The sequence below is a fragment of the Adiantum capillus-veneris genome, chromosome 1 (assembly GCF_014529385.1).
Source record: "Adiantum capillus-veneris isolate H3 chromosome 1, ASM1452938v2, whole genome shotgun sequence".
Taxonomy (NCBI): Eukaryota; Viridiplantae; Streptophyta; class Polypodiopsida; order Polypodiales; family Pteridaceae; genus Adiantum; species Adiantum capillus-veneris.
In genome coordinates, this window is record NC_140931.1 from 125,956,499 (window position 1) to 125,976,196 (window position 19,698).

General features: G+C 43.5%; 1 protein-coding gene across 1 annotated transcript; it reads left to right on the plus strand.

The window, feature by feature from the left end:
• Positions 1-546: 546 nt before the first annotated feature.
• On the plus strand, positions 547-15,764 carry LOC147465515 (UDP-glycosyltransferase 85A7-like). The gene is made up of 2 exons (XM_086520476.1): positions 547-1,221; positions 14,226-15,764. Exons 1-2 carry the CDS (start codon positions 714-716, stop codon positions 15,092-15,094), a joined length of 1,377 nt encoding a protein of 458 aa, XP_086376602.1. The 5' UTR covers positions 547-713; the 3' UTR covers positions 15,095-15,764.
• The last annotated feature ends 3,934 nt before the right edge of the window (positions 15,765-19,698 follow it).

Genomic DNA, 19,698 nt, shown 5'->3' on the forward strand with positions numbered 1-19,698 from the left:
GAAGAGTCGATGGCCTCTCTCAACCCCCTTCACTTTTTCACTTTTCCTCCTCCACACTGTTTACACTAGGCGGCGGCACGTTTAGGAAATCTTGTTTCTTCTGTCGGTTCAGTCTGAACCCAGCCTAAGGCCTCACCCTTGGGGACTATCTAACACGGGCATTGAGGGGGTGGGATCTACGGTGGGATGAATGAGAGCCGTAGATCGCGGCAAAGTAATCTCGGGTACCCAAGATTACAAAAAGTAATCTCGGGTACTTTGCACCCGAGATTACTTCTCGGCCGACCCTCGAACCCTTGACCTCACCTTTGCGACTCCCATGCCCTAACCACGAGCACCCGCGTGTTTATTGTGATGGTATGGGCCCGAGATTACTCTTATATTAAAGGTGACCAAAAGTAATCTCGGGTACAGGTACTTTTTGCGGTGCCGACAAGATCTACGGCGCTCGATGCTCTCACCATAGATCCCATGCCCCCATGCCCGTGTCATATAGTCCTGAGGGGCCTCACCGGCAAAAAGGACATCTCCACTAAAATTCTCTACTTTTGCGACTTTGTGCAGAATAGGCATAGAAGACGATACACAGACTCGCGTGCGAAGCACCCTTTCACAATACTTCCCATTGGCAAGGTGTGCAGAGCAGGGTCTCGCACAGGCGAGCGCGCAGGAGCTCCATCAAAGGTCAGCGTTCTCGTCTTAATCACGCGAGGATGGGCGCCCCGCACGTGGCTCTATTCCCTTTTCCAGACCACGGCCATGTGACTCCCATGCTACAGTTAGCTCTGCACCTTGCATCGAGGGGAGCGTATGTTACATTCATCAACGCAGAGCTAGGCCATCAGCAGCTTCCCTCATTCACGGAGTATCTGAACCAGACCGCAAATCTTAAATACGCACATCTCTCTGTCGGAATCTCTGCACTCGAGGGTCCCCTAACTCTTGATGTTGTCGTCTCTGACTCCAGTGGCCTTGGCAATGTCGAATCCTCTTCCTTGCCAGTGCTGCATCGGAGCCTTGAAAGCCAGAGCTCAGCTTTAGAGAAGCTTCTCACTGATCTCAATGGAGCTCAAAATTGGCCTTCTTTTTCTTGTCTTATCTCTGATGCTTTTATGCCCTGGACAGCATCAGTTGCCCAAAAACTTCAGGTGTCATGGATGGTTTTCTGGACCCCTTCAGCTACACGGTTTTACCTGTCGACCAAGGCGTTGGGTCACAAAGGTGTGTGAGAGAGAGAGAGAGAGAGAGAGAGAGAGAGAGAGAGAGAGAGAGAGTACTTTACAAACCTCTTCTAGAGGCCGAAATCAGCCTATGAGATGGATTGAAATTTATGGGTGTGTCCTGTGGCTATCTCAAACAAGGTGAAGCATCCTATTGGCCTGCTAACAATGATCTTTCTAGCAAGTTGTTGTGTGTGGTCTGATTTCTAGGATCAAGTCTTTGGATGTCTTTTCCTGCTACTTGTTTCAAGTTTTAGTCAAGTAAGCTGCTTTAACTTATTTTGCTTATGCCTTTTCTAAAAGCATTTTTAAGTGAATAATGGTTTGTTTTGTCTAGTAGCATATAAAGTAATTTTTTTATTTTTTTCCTTGTTTTCTTGCGTCCTTGCTTTTCCGTTTGTAATTTCTGACTATAAAGGCATATACAGATCTTTATAGCTAGTTCAACACCCAAAACAAAATTGCTCCTCTTGAATCGTTGATCCCCATCGATAAGTTATTTACTCACGTTAGAGACCTTGAGAAACAAACTATGAAGCCTTACGCAATGGCTAAGCCCGAGATTCTAGAGCTGCGCATTGGCCAGTGATTGATGACTTAAGTGATTGTTCATATGCCTATATGCTTAAGTGACTTAATTGTGCAAGTGAGGGTATGCAACTATGACCTACCTGGACATGCACGTCCTGCTAGAGGCGCACAAAGTGCCAGGCTAGGTCCTAAGCTATAGCGCAAGTGCAGTGCGCACGTGACATCCCCACTGTTAAAGGTGAGATGCAACTGCTGCACTTCTATCTATACTTTTGATCAGTGTGACATGAAATGTTTGGGGGTTTTGTGCGTTTTGGGGTTTCGAGGTTTCTGAAACGTTTTGCTTCGGGGCTCAAAGAAAGCGAAACACATGTTTCGTTTTACATGTATTTACCTCTAATTATACATTGAATACACATATAAATTTACCTATCAAAACATGTGAAATACCAAAAATTTGGATGTAAGACTTTAGTCACGAGTAAACAAGGTATCGATTTTGTGAAGCGGCCTGGCTTTAAAAATCCCCAAATGGGTGGTTTAAGGTCAACTGGTCAAAAGGGGGCCCAAAAAAAAAAAGTCGACTTGTTTCGTCCGTTTCGTCGAAACGGTTTTGGGGGACAGAAAACCCATCAAGAGCATTTTTACATTGCACAGACCTATTTTTCCTATTTTAGCCATTTTTCACTTATTATTAATAACTGTAACAAACTGTTGATGTGTTGACCTATTGAAGAACGGAGCTACGGGCCGAGCGGCCTAAACCCTAAGAAGAACAATCAACAAAAGAAGTGTCACAAAGTGTTGACGTAGTTGCCCGTTACCAAAAACCCTAATCCTAATTTCTGGCAGAAATCCTACTGTTGAAACCCTAATTTGAAAATCCTAACCCTAAAACGTGCAAACCCTAATTTTAAAAACCCTAACCCTAAAACTTGCAAACCCTAATTTTGGAAACCCTAACCCTAAAACTTGCAAACCCTAATTCTGGAAACCCCGACTCTAAAACCTGCAAACCCTAATTCTGGAAACCCTAACACTAAAATTGCAGAAACCTTAATCCTAACCCTAACCCTAAGGACAGCAGAAAGATTTTCGAAAATTGCGTTGGCTGATGACGTGGCAGGCTGTACGGAATTCCGTGATTTACGCTGGCAACTTTTTGGCTTTACTTTTGGACAAGATGCTTTTAAGTTTGAAGGCTTTTCACTGTAATTGCTTTTTAGGCCAAGGGCCTTTAAATATGAGGTTAGGGCTCATTCTCTGGCATGCTTCCTGGAGAAGGTGCAGAGTCTGGAGTATCGGCTTGTATTGTGTTGATGCAATATAAAGAAATACCGAAAGGGGCACCAAGGTTTGGGGCCAATACTCTCTTGGGTGGAATTCCGCCACTCCGTGTCGCGTGTCGTCTCTCTCTCTCTCTCTCTCTCTCAATTCAGTTGTTAATGAAGTGCTAAAAGTCTGCTCTTTTCTATTGGCACGTGGTGCCCGTCTTGTGACAGTGGTATCAGAGCAGATGTGTGCTTTTTTGAAAGCATACCGGTCCTACAAAAGAGCAGAGTATTTGGAATTTTATTTTATTTGAGGTATCTTGGCCCTCCAACCTGGACTTATTAGCCACTCCCACCCTTACTTCATCGCGCATCGAGCGCTCTCCCGTCTTGACCGCTCATGTCTTACAGGGCATAAGCCATTAAGATCACTTGCAAAGAAGGATCCGATATTTGTTTCGAGTCACTGCTTTTTCTCAAAAGCAGTGCCATGTAGATGTTGATGTCTATAGCTACCAAGCCGCACACTCTAAGTACTTGGCAAGCTTTCAAGAAAAAAATTTGTCCGAAGTTATATGTTTTCTGACATCTTCCTTCAGAGTGCAACTTCTGGCAGAGTGGGGTATCCTGAAATGCTTGCCATGGAAACCCTAGCAGAGTATAACTTGAAATTTCTTGACATCTCTCAGTAGATGTCTCTTCACGAGCAGATGACCTTGGAGGCTCGGTGTGATTGCTATCTCTTGGGATTACCATCACCGCAAAAGAAACACAGTCTGTCCAAGAGCTGTTGGACCATGATGTGCTCGGCTACGACCTCATGGAAGGAACCTAACCCTAATTTTTGGTGCAGGTTTCAAGATGGAAAGTCAGTCGACTTTTTGAGCTCGACTGATGTCGAGATTGCTTTTGAAGTTTGAGTTTTGTTTGATCTTGTTTGGTGATCCTGTTTGGAATTTGTTTGAAATGGATGATATTTGGTTTGAACCTGTTTTAGTGCCGATTTGAATTGTTTGACTCTGGTTTGATACTGGTTTCAATGATTGGTTATTTTACTCCTGGGTGGAGAAGCGAGAAATACTGTTTTGGTATTGTTTGAACCTCGGAACGACGCAGGCCAATGCCTGGGGAGCGTTCCGTTGTATGCTAGAAAACCTCCGAACGACCTAGGCCGATGCTTGGGGAGCGTTTGGTTGTATGGTTGTACCTCCAAGCGACGCAGACTGCAGTCTGGGGAGCGATTGGTTGTACAGTCCTTTGAGCTCATGGTCCGGATCTTTTTAGGTTATTTGTGGGGGGAGTGACGAGGTAGTCGTTGAGTAGCTTCATACTGCAGACTTCTTGTCTTGGGGGAGTGCTCAACGGCGTTGTTTGTTGTGTCTTGTAACATACATATGTTAGCATTTGTGTTGCATTGTGATGTGCCAATTATTGAATATTCCTAATTGGATGAGATTGCCTAGGTATGTAATTTTAGTGCATCAAGACACCCGTGGAAGATCAGTACGGTCTGGGTGTGATGGCTAATTTTACTACGCCGGAATATCAAGAGTTCCGATCTGAACGAAAGGAGAAGCTAACTCCTTGATCAAAAGAGTAGAAAGGAGAAGCTAACTCCTTGATCAAAACAGCCGAGAGGAGAAGCTAACTCCTTGATGAAAAGAGCAAAAAGGAGAAGCTAACTCCTTGATCAAAACAGCCGAAAGGAGAAGCTAACTCCTTGATCAAAAGAGCAGAAAGGAGAAGCTAACTCCTTAATAAAAATAGCAAACAGATTGTCACTCGGAAATTTTTGAGCTAACTTGAGTTGTTTTGCATATAGGCTGTAATCGAGGACGATTACTCTCTTTCAAGAAGGGGAGATGTAACAAACTGCTTACGTGTCGACCTACTGAAGAACGGAGCTACCGGTCGAGGGGCCTAAACTCTAAGAAGAACATTTAACAGAAGAAGTGTCACAAAGTGATGACGTGGTTGCTCGAGACCAAAAGGCCTAACCCTAATTTTTGCCAGAAACTCTAACTGTTGAAACCCTAATTATGGAAATCCTAACCCTAAATCCTGTAAACCCTAATTTTGGAAACCCTAACCCTAAAACCTGCAAACCCTAATTTTAGAAACTCTAACCCTAAAACTTGCAAACCTTAATTTTGAAAACCCTAATTCTAACCCTAACCCTAACCCTAACCCTTAGGGCAGCAAGTGTGTCATGGCCTCATCCGTGGGGTAGGTCAGACTGCCAGGGTGAATGGCAAAGCCCGCTTCCCATGACTCATCAACTCTTGAATAGAAGCTGACTTCTGTTCCAAGCAGTGATCTCGGATCTCTGTAGGTAGACCCAGGGTAAACCGCTCAATCTGTTCTCTGAACGAGATCTTCTTGAATGAAGAGGCGGGTAGAAAAGAGCTCCAGAATCTTTCACAATAAGCATGGATTGTATCTTTCTTGGTCATCCGAAGATGGTTCCAAGCAGCTCGTATATCTCGTTCATATTCTTGCGTCAACCAAGAAGAAATAAAAAGCTTTTCAAATTTCAGCCATTTAATTGGCGCAGTCTTGTTTAATAGAAGCGTGGACCACCAAGTGCGAGCATTCCCCTTAAAATAAGAGGCAGCTCTCCGAATCTTGGAGTGCTCTGAATAGCATCCTCCCGCGAAAGTGATGGCAAACTGCTGTATAAAAGACAAAGCCTTAGAAGCATTTGAGTATCCTGAAAAAGTATCAAACTTGATCGAGTGGCCACCTTCCTTAAACTCTCGGACTTTCTTGCTTTTATCTTCGAGAAAGTCATACTGGTTGGCTTTAGAAAAATTCTTCTTGTTCGCATAAAAGTTTCCGTTGTCAGAGTCTGAACTGTCCGTAGATGAGTCCTCTGTAGAAGTGTCACTCACTGGGCGAGACTTAGACTTCCTTGCCTTTTTCTTGCCCTTCCCGAAGCGTTGTTTCTGGCTTCGCTTTTTGCTTTTCCTGAAGAGCTAGAAGAACTGTCAGAAGAAGAAGAAGAAGAAGAACTGGGTAGGCCTTCAAACTTGACGCGCTTCTTCAGTTTCTTTGCCTTGTCAAATGTCGACCGACGACCCAAATAACCTGGAAAGTCATTGCTTTTCTTCTGTTTTTTGTCGTGCTTTTTGCCTTTCTTTTGCACTTCGAAAAGCTGAACAATCCGTGCATCAACCACGTTCTCCAGTTCCTTCTCCGTATATTTTCTTGAAGGCAGAAGGTTTCTTGAGAGTGGGTTTCGGGAGTGGTGTTGTGGTTCTTTGCCACTTCATCTGTACCTCTTCCAAAGAGGTCTGGTTCATATATTTTACCATCTTCGTGTCCTTGGCAAAATTGAGCATCATCTTTGTTGCATCGCCGATCAACTGGCGACGCTCCATCTCTCACCGCTCCGCCTAAGTAGGCCAAGGCGGGCCATACTCTGCCGGAATCTTCGTTGTGATCCCTGCCCGCATCTCCAGATGCAGAGGGAGTCGACTGATCATTGCCTGAAGCCATAGATGCCGCGGAAAAAAAAAATTTCGAGGATCGGATTTCCCGTAGAAGAGAAATCGGCCGTGCTCTGATACATCATACCACTGTAACAGATTTGGACACTCCAAGTCAAGAATCAACCGTGACAGCATCAAATAACCACTTCAAAACAATTCACAGATCACAATAAATTTGCACTGGCCCGGTGGAGTTCCGTGCCTAGAGATATTGGCCCCAAAGACTGGCGCTCCTTTCGGTATTTCTTTTGTATTAATCAATCATCAAAGTACAAGAGAGCGGTTAGGGTTTCACTCTCAGACTCTGCGTCCAGATGCCCTTGAGAAGTGAAGCCCTCACCACTTACTTAAAGATACAAGGGATGCCCAAAAGCAAAGCCCCAAAAGCTTTTAAAATAATAAAGCATCAGTCGCTCATCATTTTTTTAAAAAAATAAAAAAATATATTATTATTTTTTTCAGCTTCCGCGATTTCTGAAAATTAGGGTTTTTGGCAGAAATTAGGGTTTGCAAGAATTTTTTAGGGTTTTTGGCAAAAATTAGGGTTTCTGCTGTCCGCCACGTCATCACTTTGTGACATGGGGTATCTTGAAATGCTTGCCATGGAAACCCTAGCAGATTATAACTTGAAATTTTTTGACATCTCTCAGTAGATGTCTCTTCACGAGCAGATGACCTTGGAGGTTGGGTGTGATTGCTATCTCTTGGGACTACCATCGCGGCAAAAGAAACACTGTCTGTCCAAGAGTTGATGGACCATGCTGTGCTCGGCTACGACCTCATGGAAGGAACCTAACCCTAATTTTTGGTGCAGGTTTCAAGATGGAAAGTCAGTCAACTTTTTGAGCTCGACTGATGTCGACTGATCTCGACTGATGTCGAGATTGCTTTTTAAGTTTGAGTTTTGTTTGATCTTGTTTGGTGATCCTGTTTGGAATTTGTTTGAAATGGATGGTATCTGTTTTGAACCTGTTTTGGTGCCGATTTGAATTGTTTGACTCTGGTTTGATACTGGTTCCAATGATTGGTTATTTTACTCCCGGGTGGAGAAGTGAGAAATACTATTTTGGTATTGTTTGAACCTCGGAACGACGCAGGCGAATGCTTGGGGGGCATTCTGTTGTATTCTAGAAAACCTCCGAACGACCTAGGCCGATGCCGGGAGAGCGTTTGGTTGTATGATTGAACCTCCAAGCGACGTAGATTGCAGTCTGGGGAGCGATTGGTTGTATAGTCTTTTGAGGTCATGGTCCGGACCTTTTTAGGTTATTTGTGGGGGGAGTGACGAGCTAGTCGTTGAGTAGCTTCATACCGCAGACCGTTTGTCTCGGGGGAGTGCTCAACGGCGCTGTTTGTTGTGTCTTGTAACATACATATGTTAGCATTTGTGTTGCATTGTGATGTGCCAATTACTGAATATTCCAAATTGGATGAGATTGCCTAGGTATGTAATTTTAGTGCATCAAGACACCCGTGGAAGATCAGTACGGTCTGGGTGTGATGGCTAATTTTACTACGCCGGAATATCAAGAGTTCCGATTTGGACGAAAGGAGAAGCTAACTCCTTGATCAAAACAACCGAAAGGAGAAGCTAACTCCTTGATCAAAACAGCTGAAAGGAGAAGCTAACTCCTTGATCAAAAGAGCAAAAAGGAGAAGCTACTCCTTGATCAAAACAGCCGAAAGAAGAAGCTAACTCCTTGATCAAAAGAGTAGAAAGGAGAAGCTAACTCCTCAATAAAAAGAGCAAACTGATTGTCACTCGGAATGGCACTTGCAAATTTCTGAGCTAACTTGAGTTGTTTTGCAGATATGCTGTAATCGAGGACGATTACTCTCTTTCAAGAAGGGAAGATGTAACAAACTGTTGATGTGTCGACCTACTGAAGAACGGAGCTACCGATCGAGGGCCTAAGAAGAACAATTAACAGAAGAATTGTCACAAAGTGATGACGTGGTTGCCTGAGAGCAGAAACCCTAACCCTAATTTCTGCCAGAAACCCTAATCCTAATTCTGGAAACCCTAACCCTAAAACCCGCAAACCCTAATTTTGGAAATCCTAACCCTAAAACCTGCAAACCCTAATTCTGGTAACCCTAACTCTAAAACCTGCAAACCCTAATTTTGAAACCCTAACCCTAAAACCTGCAAACCCTAATTTTGGAAACCCTAACCCTAACCGTAACCCTAACCCTAACCCTAACCCTAAGGGCAGCAAGGAGATTTCCGAAAATTGCGCTGGCTGATGACAGGGGAGGCTGTACGGATTTTCGTGATTTACGCTGGCAGCTTTTTGGCTTTGCTTTTGGACCAGACGCTTTTAAGTTTGAAGGCTTTTCACTGTAATTGCTTTTTAGGCCAAGGGTCTTTAAATATAAGGTTAGGGCTCATTCTCTGGCATGCTTCCTGGAGAAAGTGCAGAGTCTGGAGCACCGGCTTGTATTGTGTTGATGCAATATAAAGAAATACCGAAAGGGGCGGCAAGGTTTGGGGCCAATACTCTCTTGGGTGGAATTCTGCACTCCGTGTCGCGTGTCGTCTCTCTCTCTCTCTCTCTCTCAGTTCACTTGTTAATGAAGTGCTAAAAATCTGGTCAGTGTGCTCTTTTCTATTGGCACATGGTGCCCGTCTTGTGATAGTGGTATCAGAGCGGGCGCTATTTTGAAAGCATACCGGTCCTACAAAAGAGCAGAGCTTTTGGAATTTTATTTGAGGTATCTTGACCCTCCAACCTGGACTTATTAGCCACTCACACCCTTACTTCATCGCGCATCGGGCGCACTCCTGTCTTCACCGCTCATGTCTTACAGGGCATAAGCCATCAAGATCACTTGCAAAGAAGGATCCGATATTTGTTTCGAGTCACTGTTTTTCTCAAAAGCAGTGCCATGCAGATGTTGATGTCTATAGCTACCAAGCCGCACACGCCAAGTACTTCGCAAGCTTTCAAGAAAAAAATTTGTCCGAAGTTATATGGTTTTTGACATCCTCCTTCGGAGTGCAACTTCTGGTAGAGTGGGGTATCCTAAAATGCTTGCCATGGAAACCCTAGCAGATTATAACTTGAAATTTCTCCATATCTCTCAGTAGATGTCTCTTCGCGAGCAGATGACCTTGGAGGATCGGTGTGATTGCTATCTCTTGGGACTACCATCGACGCAAAAGAAACACTGTCTGTCCAAGAGTTGATGGACCATGCTGTGCTCAGCTACGACCTCATGGAAGGAACCTAACCCTAATTTTTGGTGCAGGTTTCAAGATGGAAAGTCGAGTGACTTTTTGAGCTCGACTAATGTCGAGATTGCTTTTTAAGTATGAGTTTTGTTTGATCTTGTTTGGTGATCCTGTTTGGAATTTGTTTGAAATGGATGGTATCTGTTTTGGTGCCGATTTGAATTGTTCGACTCTAGTTTGATACTGGTTAGAATGATTGGTTATTTTACTCCTGGGTGGAGAAGTGAGAAATACTGTTTTGGTATTGTTTGAACCTCAGAACGACGCAGGCCGATGCCTGGAGAGCGTTCCGTTGTATGCTAGAAAACCTCCGAACGACCTAGGCCGATCCGTGGGGAGCGTTGGTTGTATGGTTGTACCTCCAAGCGACGCAGACTGCAGGATGGGGAGCGATTGGTTGTACAGTCTTTTGAGCTCATTGTGCGGACCTTTTTAGGTTATTTGTGGGGGGAGTGACGAGGTAGTCGTTGAGTAGCTTCATATCGCAGACCGTTTGTCTCGGGGGAGTGCTCAATGGCGCTGTTTGTTGTGTCTTGTAACATGCATATGTAAGCATTTGTGTTGCATTGTGATGTGCCAATTATTGAATATTCCTAATTGGATCAGATTGCCTAGGTATGTAATTTTAGTGCATCAAGACACCCGTGGAAGATCAGTACAGTCTGGGTGTGTGATGGCTAATTTTACTACGCTGGAATATCAAGAGTTCCGATCTGGACGAAAGGAGAAGCTAACTCCTTGATCAAAACAGCCGAAAGGAGAAGCTAACTCCTTGATCAAAAGAGCAAAAAGAAGAAGCTAACTCCTTGATCAAAACAGCCGAAAGGAGAAGCTAACTCCTTGATCAAAAGAGCAGAGAGGAGAAGCTAACTCCTTAATAAAAAGAGCAAACTGATTGTCACTCGGAATGTCCCTCGGAAATTTCTGAGCTAACTTGAGTTGTTTTGTTGATATGTTGTAATCGAGGACGATTACTCTCTTTCAAGAAGGGCAGATGTAACAAACTGCTGACGTGTCGACCTACTAAAGAACGGAGCTACCAGTCGAGGGGCCTTAACCCTAAGAAGAACATTTAACAGAAGAAGTGTCACAAAGTGATGACGTGGTTGCCCGAGACCAGAAACCCTAACCCTAATTTTTGCCAAAAACCCTAAATGTTGAAACCCTAATTTTGAAAATCCTAACCCTAAAACCTACAAACCCTAATTCTAGAAACCCTAACCCTAAAACCTGCGAACCCTAATTCTGGTAACCCTAACCCTAAAACCCGCAAACTTTAATTTTGGACACCCTAACCCTAAAACTTGCAAACCCTAATTTTGGAAAACCCTAACCCTAACCCTAATCCTAACCCTAAGGGTAGCAAGGAGATTTTCGAAAATTGTGCTGCCTGATGACGTGGCAGGCTGTACGGATTTTCGTGATTTACGCTGACAGCTTTTTGGCTTTACTTTTGGACCATATGCTTTCAAGTTTGAAGGCTTTTCACTGTAATTGCTTTTTAGGCCAAGGGCCTTTACATATGAGGTTAGGGCTCATTCTTTGGCATGCTTCCTGGAGAAGGTGTAGAGTCTGGAGTACCGGGCTTGTATCGTGTTGATGCAATATAAAGAAATACCGAAAGGGGCGCCAAGGTTTGGGGCCAATACTCTCTGGGGTGGAATTTCGCCACTCTGTGTCGCGTCGTCTCTCTCTCTCTCTCTCAGTTCAATTGTTAATGAAGTGCTAAAAGTCTGTTCATTTCTATTGGCACGTGGTGTCCGTCTTGTGACAATAAGTGACTTTGTTGGGAAATTAGGTAGGGCAAATTGGCTAAGCAAATATATAAGAAAACCCAAAAGAGGCAGCAAGTACCATCTGAAGAGCACCTTCTCAGCAAGACCAGCAAGAGAACACAGCATTTTCAGCCGCCAAAGACCAACCAGCGTTTTCAAATGCAGATCAGCCCCATCATTTTTAAGCATTGCAGATGAGCTTGGCGTCAGCAGATTTCCAGCAGTTTCCCTAGCGTTTTTGCAGCATCAGCCCTAGTGTTTTTGGAGTTGCAGATTAGCCCTAGTGTTTGTAGTTCCTCCGCGACAGAACACCTATTAGCATCAACGTTTTGACTTTTCAGCATATAGACAGTGCAGAACAACCCCCAAACCTGGCGGATCTCACCTTCCTGCGCAGATCCTCGCAGCACGGTCAGATCAGCGAGAGTTTGTAGATTCAGCCTGCTATTTGCAGATTTCAGCATCTGCGTTTTCAGTGCGTTGTCATCGCATTGTTGTCATCGCTGTTGTCACTGACATAGACTCATAATTCAGTAGATACAAGATTTGCAGATTTCAGCCCTTAGCGTTTTCAGTTTTCAGCCCGTCCTCATCGTCGGCAAGTCCATTGCATTGTAGAGATTTGTGCAATCAATAGTAGACCGCTCTTGCCAAAGAAAGTGGGGCCTTCGGAGGAGGGTTTGACAACATTCTGGTGTTGTATTCGTCTGTCTCTTTCTCTGAGTCTCAGCACCTTCATTCACAGTGTTTACCACTTTGTTTGTGATCATTTTGCACTCTCTTACTAAAGGAACGGAAGGCTCTCCCTTCCGTAAGTAAAAGGAACCCTTGAGCACAGTTCGGAGCACTCATCTTGAGCAAAGTTCAACATTCACTTCCGCAGCATCTTACATTGGTATCAGAGCTTTGGCAGTGTTCTATATCAAACCACAAATTTTTTTTTGCTTGTTGCAGTCGCACGTAACCCAAGTCCACTTGGGCGTGTCAATTCTTAATCGTGTTTTGAAGAGTGAGAGGAAACCCAAGAAAGAAGGGCTTGTCCAGCCTCCCCTTGTTTCTCTTTTCACTCATTGAGAGCGGACCGTGCACTTAGCGGCCGGCCAATTGACGTGAGGTGGAAAAAAAGCAACCTTGGTGTGAGCGCAAGGCCGCCAAGGGGTGCGTCCGCGGGAAAGAGAAGAGCTCAGGTAAGAGAAGATCCTTCTCTAACACAGATTGCAAGCTAAAGAAGAACCTCACGAACTCAAGACCCTCAAGAACCCAAGCACCACAAGACCCCAAGTTCCTCGTGAACTTAAGAACCCAAGACTTCAGTGTATGGTCATCACCTGAAGCGGAATGGATACTTCGCATGGAAGTATGAGCATGGATGTGGCGAAGAAGAATTTTTCCCACCAGGAGGTTTTTTTGACTCTCCCCCTTCCCCATCTACGCCAAGGATTGCACCAAATCCTATGGAGGCTTTGGTTAAGACGATGATGGACGTGATGATACGACAAGAAGCGCAACACGCCACCTTGGAGCGTGAGCGCGAAGAAAGAAAGGCAGAATTGGATCGCGAGTGCAAAGAAAGAAATGCTGAATTGGTTTGCGAGCGCGAAGAACGAAGGGTAGCCTTGGAGCGCGAGCGCGAACAAGCGCGCTTAGCAGCCGAAGATAGAAGGGTAACCTTGGAGCGCGAGCGTGAGCAAGCGCGCTTGGCGGCCGAAGATAGACGAGTGGCCTTGGAGTTAGAGCGTGAAGCGCAAAGAGACCAACACATGCAAGAGTTGGTCCTACTATTTTCTAATGTGCAGGTGTAGCTTGAAAAGAATCAGGAGAAGGAAACTCTCTTAATCTTTTCTTCTCCACAGCACGACACACATGATTTGTATGATCATTCACGAGCATAATGAATTGTATGATAATGATAAGCATGATGATTTGCAGGATAAAGATGTGATTGTTCACAAGGATGATGGTTTAGTTGATGCTTTTTCTAGTGACGTTAACCTCATTGCAGATTCGATCAATCACAAAGAACCGATCTTGGTCCTCGAGTCGAGGTCCCAAGAACCCCCACATGAAGTATTATGTGTGCGCATGATTAGTCAGTACGCATTGTTTGAGTGTTTCATTCGTGATGGTTTCCAGTATTTTAGTCACCGTCCTTATGTGATCCCTTTTCATAGGCATGCCATATTGTACGATGAACACGATTCTCTCATAAATGAGCACGAATGTATTCGGATTACTCATGAAAAGATGAAATGTTTGCACCCAAGGAATTCACATTTCATGTCTCTTCCTTGGCATGACACAATATCCGAAAGAGCACAAGAAGGATTTAGCATCAAGCATCGGTATTTTCATTGTGGATTTAGATCAGAAAGACAAGTTTCGATTCCATTGTTTGTGTGTGTTTGATGAACGGTTTGGCACTCCGTCTATATGTTCATCTACATTGCATGCACAGTCTTTAAAGAAGACTATAATTTTTCCAGTCACTTGACATGGAATGGGTATGTTCATGTTTTTGTGTTGGAAGTGGTTTCAGGAACAATTATGAGTTTGGGGTCCTCTTGATATTGAGTATGCTAGTTTTAGGCCTTTTGTGATTCTGTCTTTGGGTTTTTGAATTTAAAGCTATATGTCTTATGTGGACAGGTTGATCAACTTAATTCAAAGACTTCTAACATTGTAGTTAGTTTGATTTTCCACAGAAATGAATACAGAGCTACAAAAACTTGCCAATATTACGATAGGATTGTCTCCAGAAAGCACCGATGTGTTTGATCTCTCAAGGCTGCGGAATCCTCATAGGCGTCAACTTTTAATGGCTCGAGTTGAGGGTACAAAAATGGCAGACGTAATATTATTGAATACTTTTGATGCACTTGAGGAAGAAGCCGTGAAAGAGTTGGCAAAAGACTTTCCCATAAGGTCACTGGGGCCTTTATGTTTTGGTACAGGACTTAAAGCATCAAAAGCCAATGAGGAGTCTCTCTCCTGGCTTGACAGGCAAGCACCACACTCCATACTCTACATTTCTTTTGGTAGTAAAGCAATGTTGCAGGGAAGGCCATTGGAACAACTAGCATTTGGAATAGAGTCCAGCAATATGCCTTTCTTATGGGTGCTCCGATCTGGAGGCGAGGGTTTACCTGAAGGCTTTGTCGAGAGAACAGAAGCCAGGAGTAAGATTATGAAATGGGTTCCTCAAAAACAGGTGTTGGAGCATAGAGCAATTGGTGCCTTCTTTACGCACTGTGGGTGGAATTCTGTCCTTGAGGCTGTTGTGGAGGGAGTACCGATGATTTGCTGGCCAACATTCGGAGACCAACCTACAAACAAGCTTGTTATTGAGCAGAAATGGAGGATTGGGAGGGGGATACAAGGAGGGGAAGTTGATGCTGAGAATATACGACAAGTGATTCAGGATGTTGTGGGCAATGCAGAGTTTAGACAGCGAGGTTCTCTACTCAGTCGATCTGCAAAGTCAGCCCTTGGGCAAGGAGGCACATCTGATCAGAATTTCAAGTTCTTGATGCAGGAGCTGGCAGTAAGGGAGCATCATGTTGCATCATGCTGATTTACAGTACAATAGGGAGGGATATAAGTATTCTAATAATAAGCCAGCCTTCACAACTTTACAATATCCTTCCCCAAACATGGAAATTCAGAAACGGTGTTTAGTTTATCCCACTTCAAATTTACAAGGCTTATATGCCCAAAAAGAGCAACAGTGCAGACGCAAGGAAAACATCAAATTTGATCACAATAACCAAGACATTTCATACTTGTCCGGCTTATATCATCCAGAAGGTAAGTAGTGGAAGCTTCAATCATGTGAATTAATATCAGATTCTGCCCACCAGCAATGGTGGTCTTTGCTGCTCATTGCTTCATATGGCCTGGTAGACAACCATAACGAGTGTGATTGCAACATTAGTTTCAATCAGTCAAACAAACTGAAAACAAGGGTTCCTGCTTCAAGCGACCGTGCACACAAATTCATTTTCAGTCTCTCTTGATCAGTAGGTTCAATTCCACACCATTCTTTGAATTAGTGTGTGAATGACATGCTCATCAAACAGGTGGTTGCCTTCCTTTGTTGATGCTTCTGCCTTTGAGGCTGGCACAACTGACATAGGAATTGCAAAGCCAACCAGGAAAAAGGTAATGATGATGATTTGTGATTATGCTTGCTAAATATTGCTTGGGATTAAAGTGTTCTACTTCCAAATGATGGAGCTTGCTAAGGGGAGTACTTCATTACAAGGTTTTACACACTCGAACTAAACAAGTTTTTAGGTGCTGGTTTGTCTTTTTACTTGAGAATTCTCCCTAACTCAATTTAGAGTTCTCTATCAAAAGTAAGAGCAATTTTGGTGGACTGCACTGAAAACGAACATGTGCACACTTTAATAATGCTTGTGCAATTCAATTAAAATTAGATTTGAGGACTTTCTATATGGCAACAAGGTTCTTCAACTCATACACGAAGTTTTGGACAAATTCTCACAATAATTCCCACATTGCGGCTTACCTAAACATCATGAGCTTTTGTGCGGGAGGTAGCGCATACCTAGCTAGGTACGATTGAGGGCAAGGGACCACTGGCCCGGTGGGGGGCTTGGTGGTCCCCTGCCCCCCATTGTACCTAGCTAGGTATGTGGTGCCTCCCGAGCAGAAGCTCATGATGTTATGCATAACATGAGAAAAGTTCTAGATCTTCTTGTGATACTACTGTGGATACTTGAAGCAAGAAGTGCCTCGCCTTTTGCAATCATTGAGATTGGACCTATATTAAAAGCTCCAAGTGTAGAAGCTCAAGCCAGTCTCACCACCTTGCCAACTTTCTGGCCATCTCCAAGATGAGGTGCCCATTGCAAACCAAGACCAGACCCAAGAGGGTGTTTTTCCTTTTGCAACCCATGTGCTAGCCTGAGGGCTTGTGTGCAAATCTGCGATGATTTAAGTACGTATTGCCACCACCTTACAGGTGAGGAGCAATGCTAACATATTCCGGTTTGTAGTGTAAAATTCTCGGATGAAAATGAAAAAACACTGGTGTTAATCGGATGGACCTTAATTTTCAAGGTAAAAGTTTGGGCTTTTCAGTTTTAAATTTGGTTTGTTTAATTAGTTTTCCTTTTAAAAACATGGCCAAGAAAATGGATTTTTTTTTTTTTTTGAGCAGTGGTGAGGAGGCATTGGCAGAGATGATTGGGTCGCCTCATATTTTGCTGCTGGCTGTGGAGTCAATTTAAATAAATGAGGAGTACCTTAGAGAAAGAATCGAGCCATTTAAAAGCGTCAGAAGTGGTCTTGCTTTTGTTTGTCTGAAGTCAAGCACGTCATACTAAACTTGGTTTCACTGCACTCTCTGGCATTCCCTCACGGGTCTTAATGACCCCAAAGCGGTGTGATCGTCGGTGGGAGTTGAAGCGCACAAATCTTGAGGCCGACGAACGGTGCGAAAAAAGTCAACAGCCAGCGGCGGACTGAGTTTCAAACCAATCACCTCGGGGATGGGAGCTCGGTGAGTTACCCTCGTTGATAAATGACACGGGCATAACTCATGGGATCAACGGCAGGCGCAAGATCAGCCGTTGATCTCATGGCTGGTTTAATAAAAATTTAACGTTCCCTGCTGCGCGTTCCGCCCTCCGAACCCACCACCTCCAACTCCGTAGCCCCCAGCCTTAACCATCTACGCTATCGCGACTCGTTGATAGCAATGCGCCTTCGCATAATGATAAGCTTGCCCCCCCCCCCTGTTGCGTCAATCCGACGGCCCAAATCGTGCGCCCGGCCGTCCACGCGCCCTTGCCGTTGATCCCGCGAGTTGGACCCCGTGTTACTTATAAACGAGGGTGAGTTACCCACACAGGTGCACGTGATTTAATGAAACCTATGTGAATTCACATTATTATAAAGTTGGTTTCTGTTTACCCCCGCCACGTACTTGTTTACTTTTCGTGTCTTGTTCACTTTTTGTGTCCTTGTTTACTTTTTCACATCCGACGTCTGCGCACGCCTTTGGTTTTGTGCCTGGACTTCTCGAGTGTTGATCCCACTGCTTTGGCTTCATTCAATATCCCATGTTAGATAGTAATGAGGCTAGGATGCAAAGAGATTCTTCAGTGATTGAAGTGTTGATTCACATAGCAATGGCATTTTAGCTTTGAAAGGTTTGGATGCTCATTGTACCCCTTTCATTAGAGTGTGGTCCATATGCTGCAACCTCCTCAAGAGCACGACAATACCATCATTGAGCACTACGTACTACAAAAGTGATGATGCTCAAATGTCCTTCTGTTCTCAACATTGATAGAAATACCACAATTGTGGGACACCTCTATGCTTAGCCACTTCTATTGGAGAGTGTTTAGTCTTTTACCGAGCACAATCAAACACATCACAAGCAACCCTTGAGAATCCACACAAAAACAAAGGTTTGCAATCCCTTGGGAACTTCAAGGCCCATATTGAGCCAAAACCACAACTTTCACTGGCCATCCCTCAACTTGTATGTACACATCCATGAGCCGACAAGCTGTGACAAAAATATCACCATTGCTGAGTGTATCTAGTGCTTAATAGGCTCCATTTGGACCCTCCAACACTTAAAAAGACTAGAGAAGACATCCAAACCTATGCCATTGCAGAATTTTCGGGAAGAAGAAACTATCCCACCATTATCACGCCAAGATGAGCCATGGGTTGTCACGCATCAAAAACTCCCTATATCAAGTGATTTCAACAGATCCTTAATTATACCTCAATATACATGTACATTTACATTATGGGCCTATTTAAAAACCCCCCACCCCCTCTAATGTATTCATAAAAGTATACTTTTTTGCATATTAATAATCTTCTAAAGCTAACTCATGTGATATGATACACATTTTGAAAAAGTGACTGGTGCAGGAGATGAACACACAAACATATGAGGAAAGAGGAAGAGGCTTTTCGAAAAGAAGAAGAAAGAAAAGTATGAACTAACTTTTTTTTTCATCTTTAATAAGAGTAACTTCTATGCAGGTGGAACACTAAACAATTGAAGATTGATGCATACTGTAATTATCTAACATTGCTACACAAATGAATTGCTTTGCATGTGATTGTGCTAGCCAAAAAAGAGAAAAAAAGCTTCCTCTTCTACAATTCATTATTTCATACTGATCCAGAACCACAACTTTCACCAGCCATCCCTCGACTTGCATGTACCTATCCATGAGAACTAAATTTCTTACAAGTTGCGATGGAAATAATACTACTTCAAATTGAGTGTATCTTGTTATTGATAGCCTAAATTTGGTCCCTCCCAACACTTAAAAAAGACTACAAAAGACCATCCAAACCTATGACAGTGCAAAATTGGTGGAATAAGAAACTATTGGGCACGAGTATTGCACATTGACAAGCCAAGATGAGTCCACGAACTCTCAAAGAAAGAGGAAGAGGAGTAACTTCTTCTAAAAGCTAAACTTTTTCATCAACAACCTCTACGTAGTTGGAACACTAAACAACTAAAGATTGCTGCATAAAGTAACTAGCAAACATTGTGAGGAAGAAGAAAAACTATCCTGATGCCTCTATAGTTTTCCCCTCACATGTTTTACAAGAACATTAACACACAAATCGTCACCGAACACGGGAAATCAAACACGCTTCCTCTCAAGTCCTTGAATGTAACTTAGCACAGATGGGCCAATATATAGTTAAGCAGAACCTCAGGCACAAACGTCAGCCACAATGATTCATGTACTCAAAGCCATAAACTTCAGCTATAGTGATTCATATACGACAATGATCCTTAGCCATAAACCTCAGCTACAATGACTTATATACTCAAAACTAGCAAAGATCTCCATATACTTAATAAACCTCGGCTACAATGACTTATATACTCAAAACTAGCAAAGATCTCCATATACTTAATAATTCATATACGACGATGATGCTTAGCCATAAAACCTCAGCTACAATGACTTATATACTCAAGACTAGCAGAGAACTCCATAACTATACAATAAAAAACAAAAGCTATAGAAAAGGCTTCAATTTACTACTCAAGGGTGTTTCAATAAATTATACACTCAGAATTTGAAACAGAAGCGTGCCCAGAGCATGTCAAAACCAAAAAAGATTCTTGGGTGATCCTATTCTGATACCGAAAGAGAA

What these genes read in the sequence shown, in the direction of transcription:
- LOC147465515 (XM_086520476.1), top strand. Translation starts at nt 714, where the DNA reads ATGGGCGCCCCGCACGTGGCTCTATTCCCTTTTCCAGACCACGGCCAT. An exon ending in CAAGGCGTTGGGTCACAAAG is followed by an intron (nt 1,222 to 14,225) that starts GTGTGTGAGAGA and finishes GATTTTCCACAG; the next exon opens with AAATGAATACAGAGCTACAA.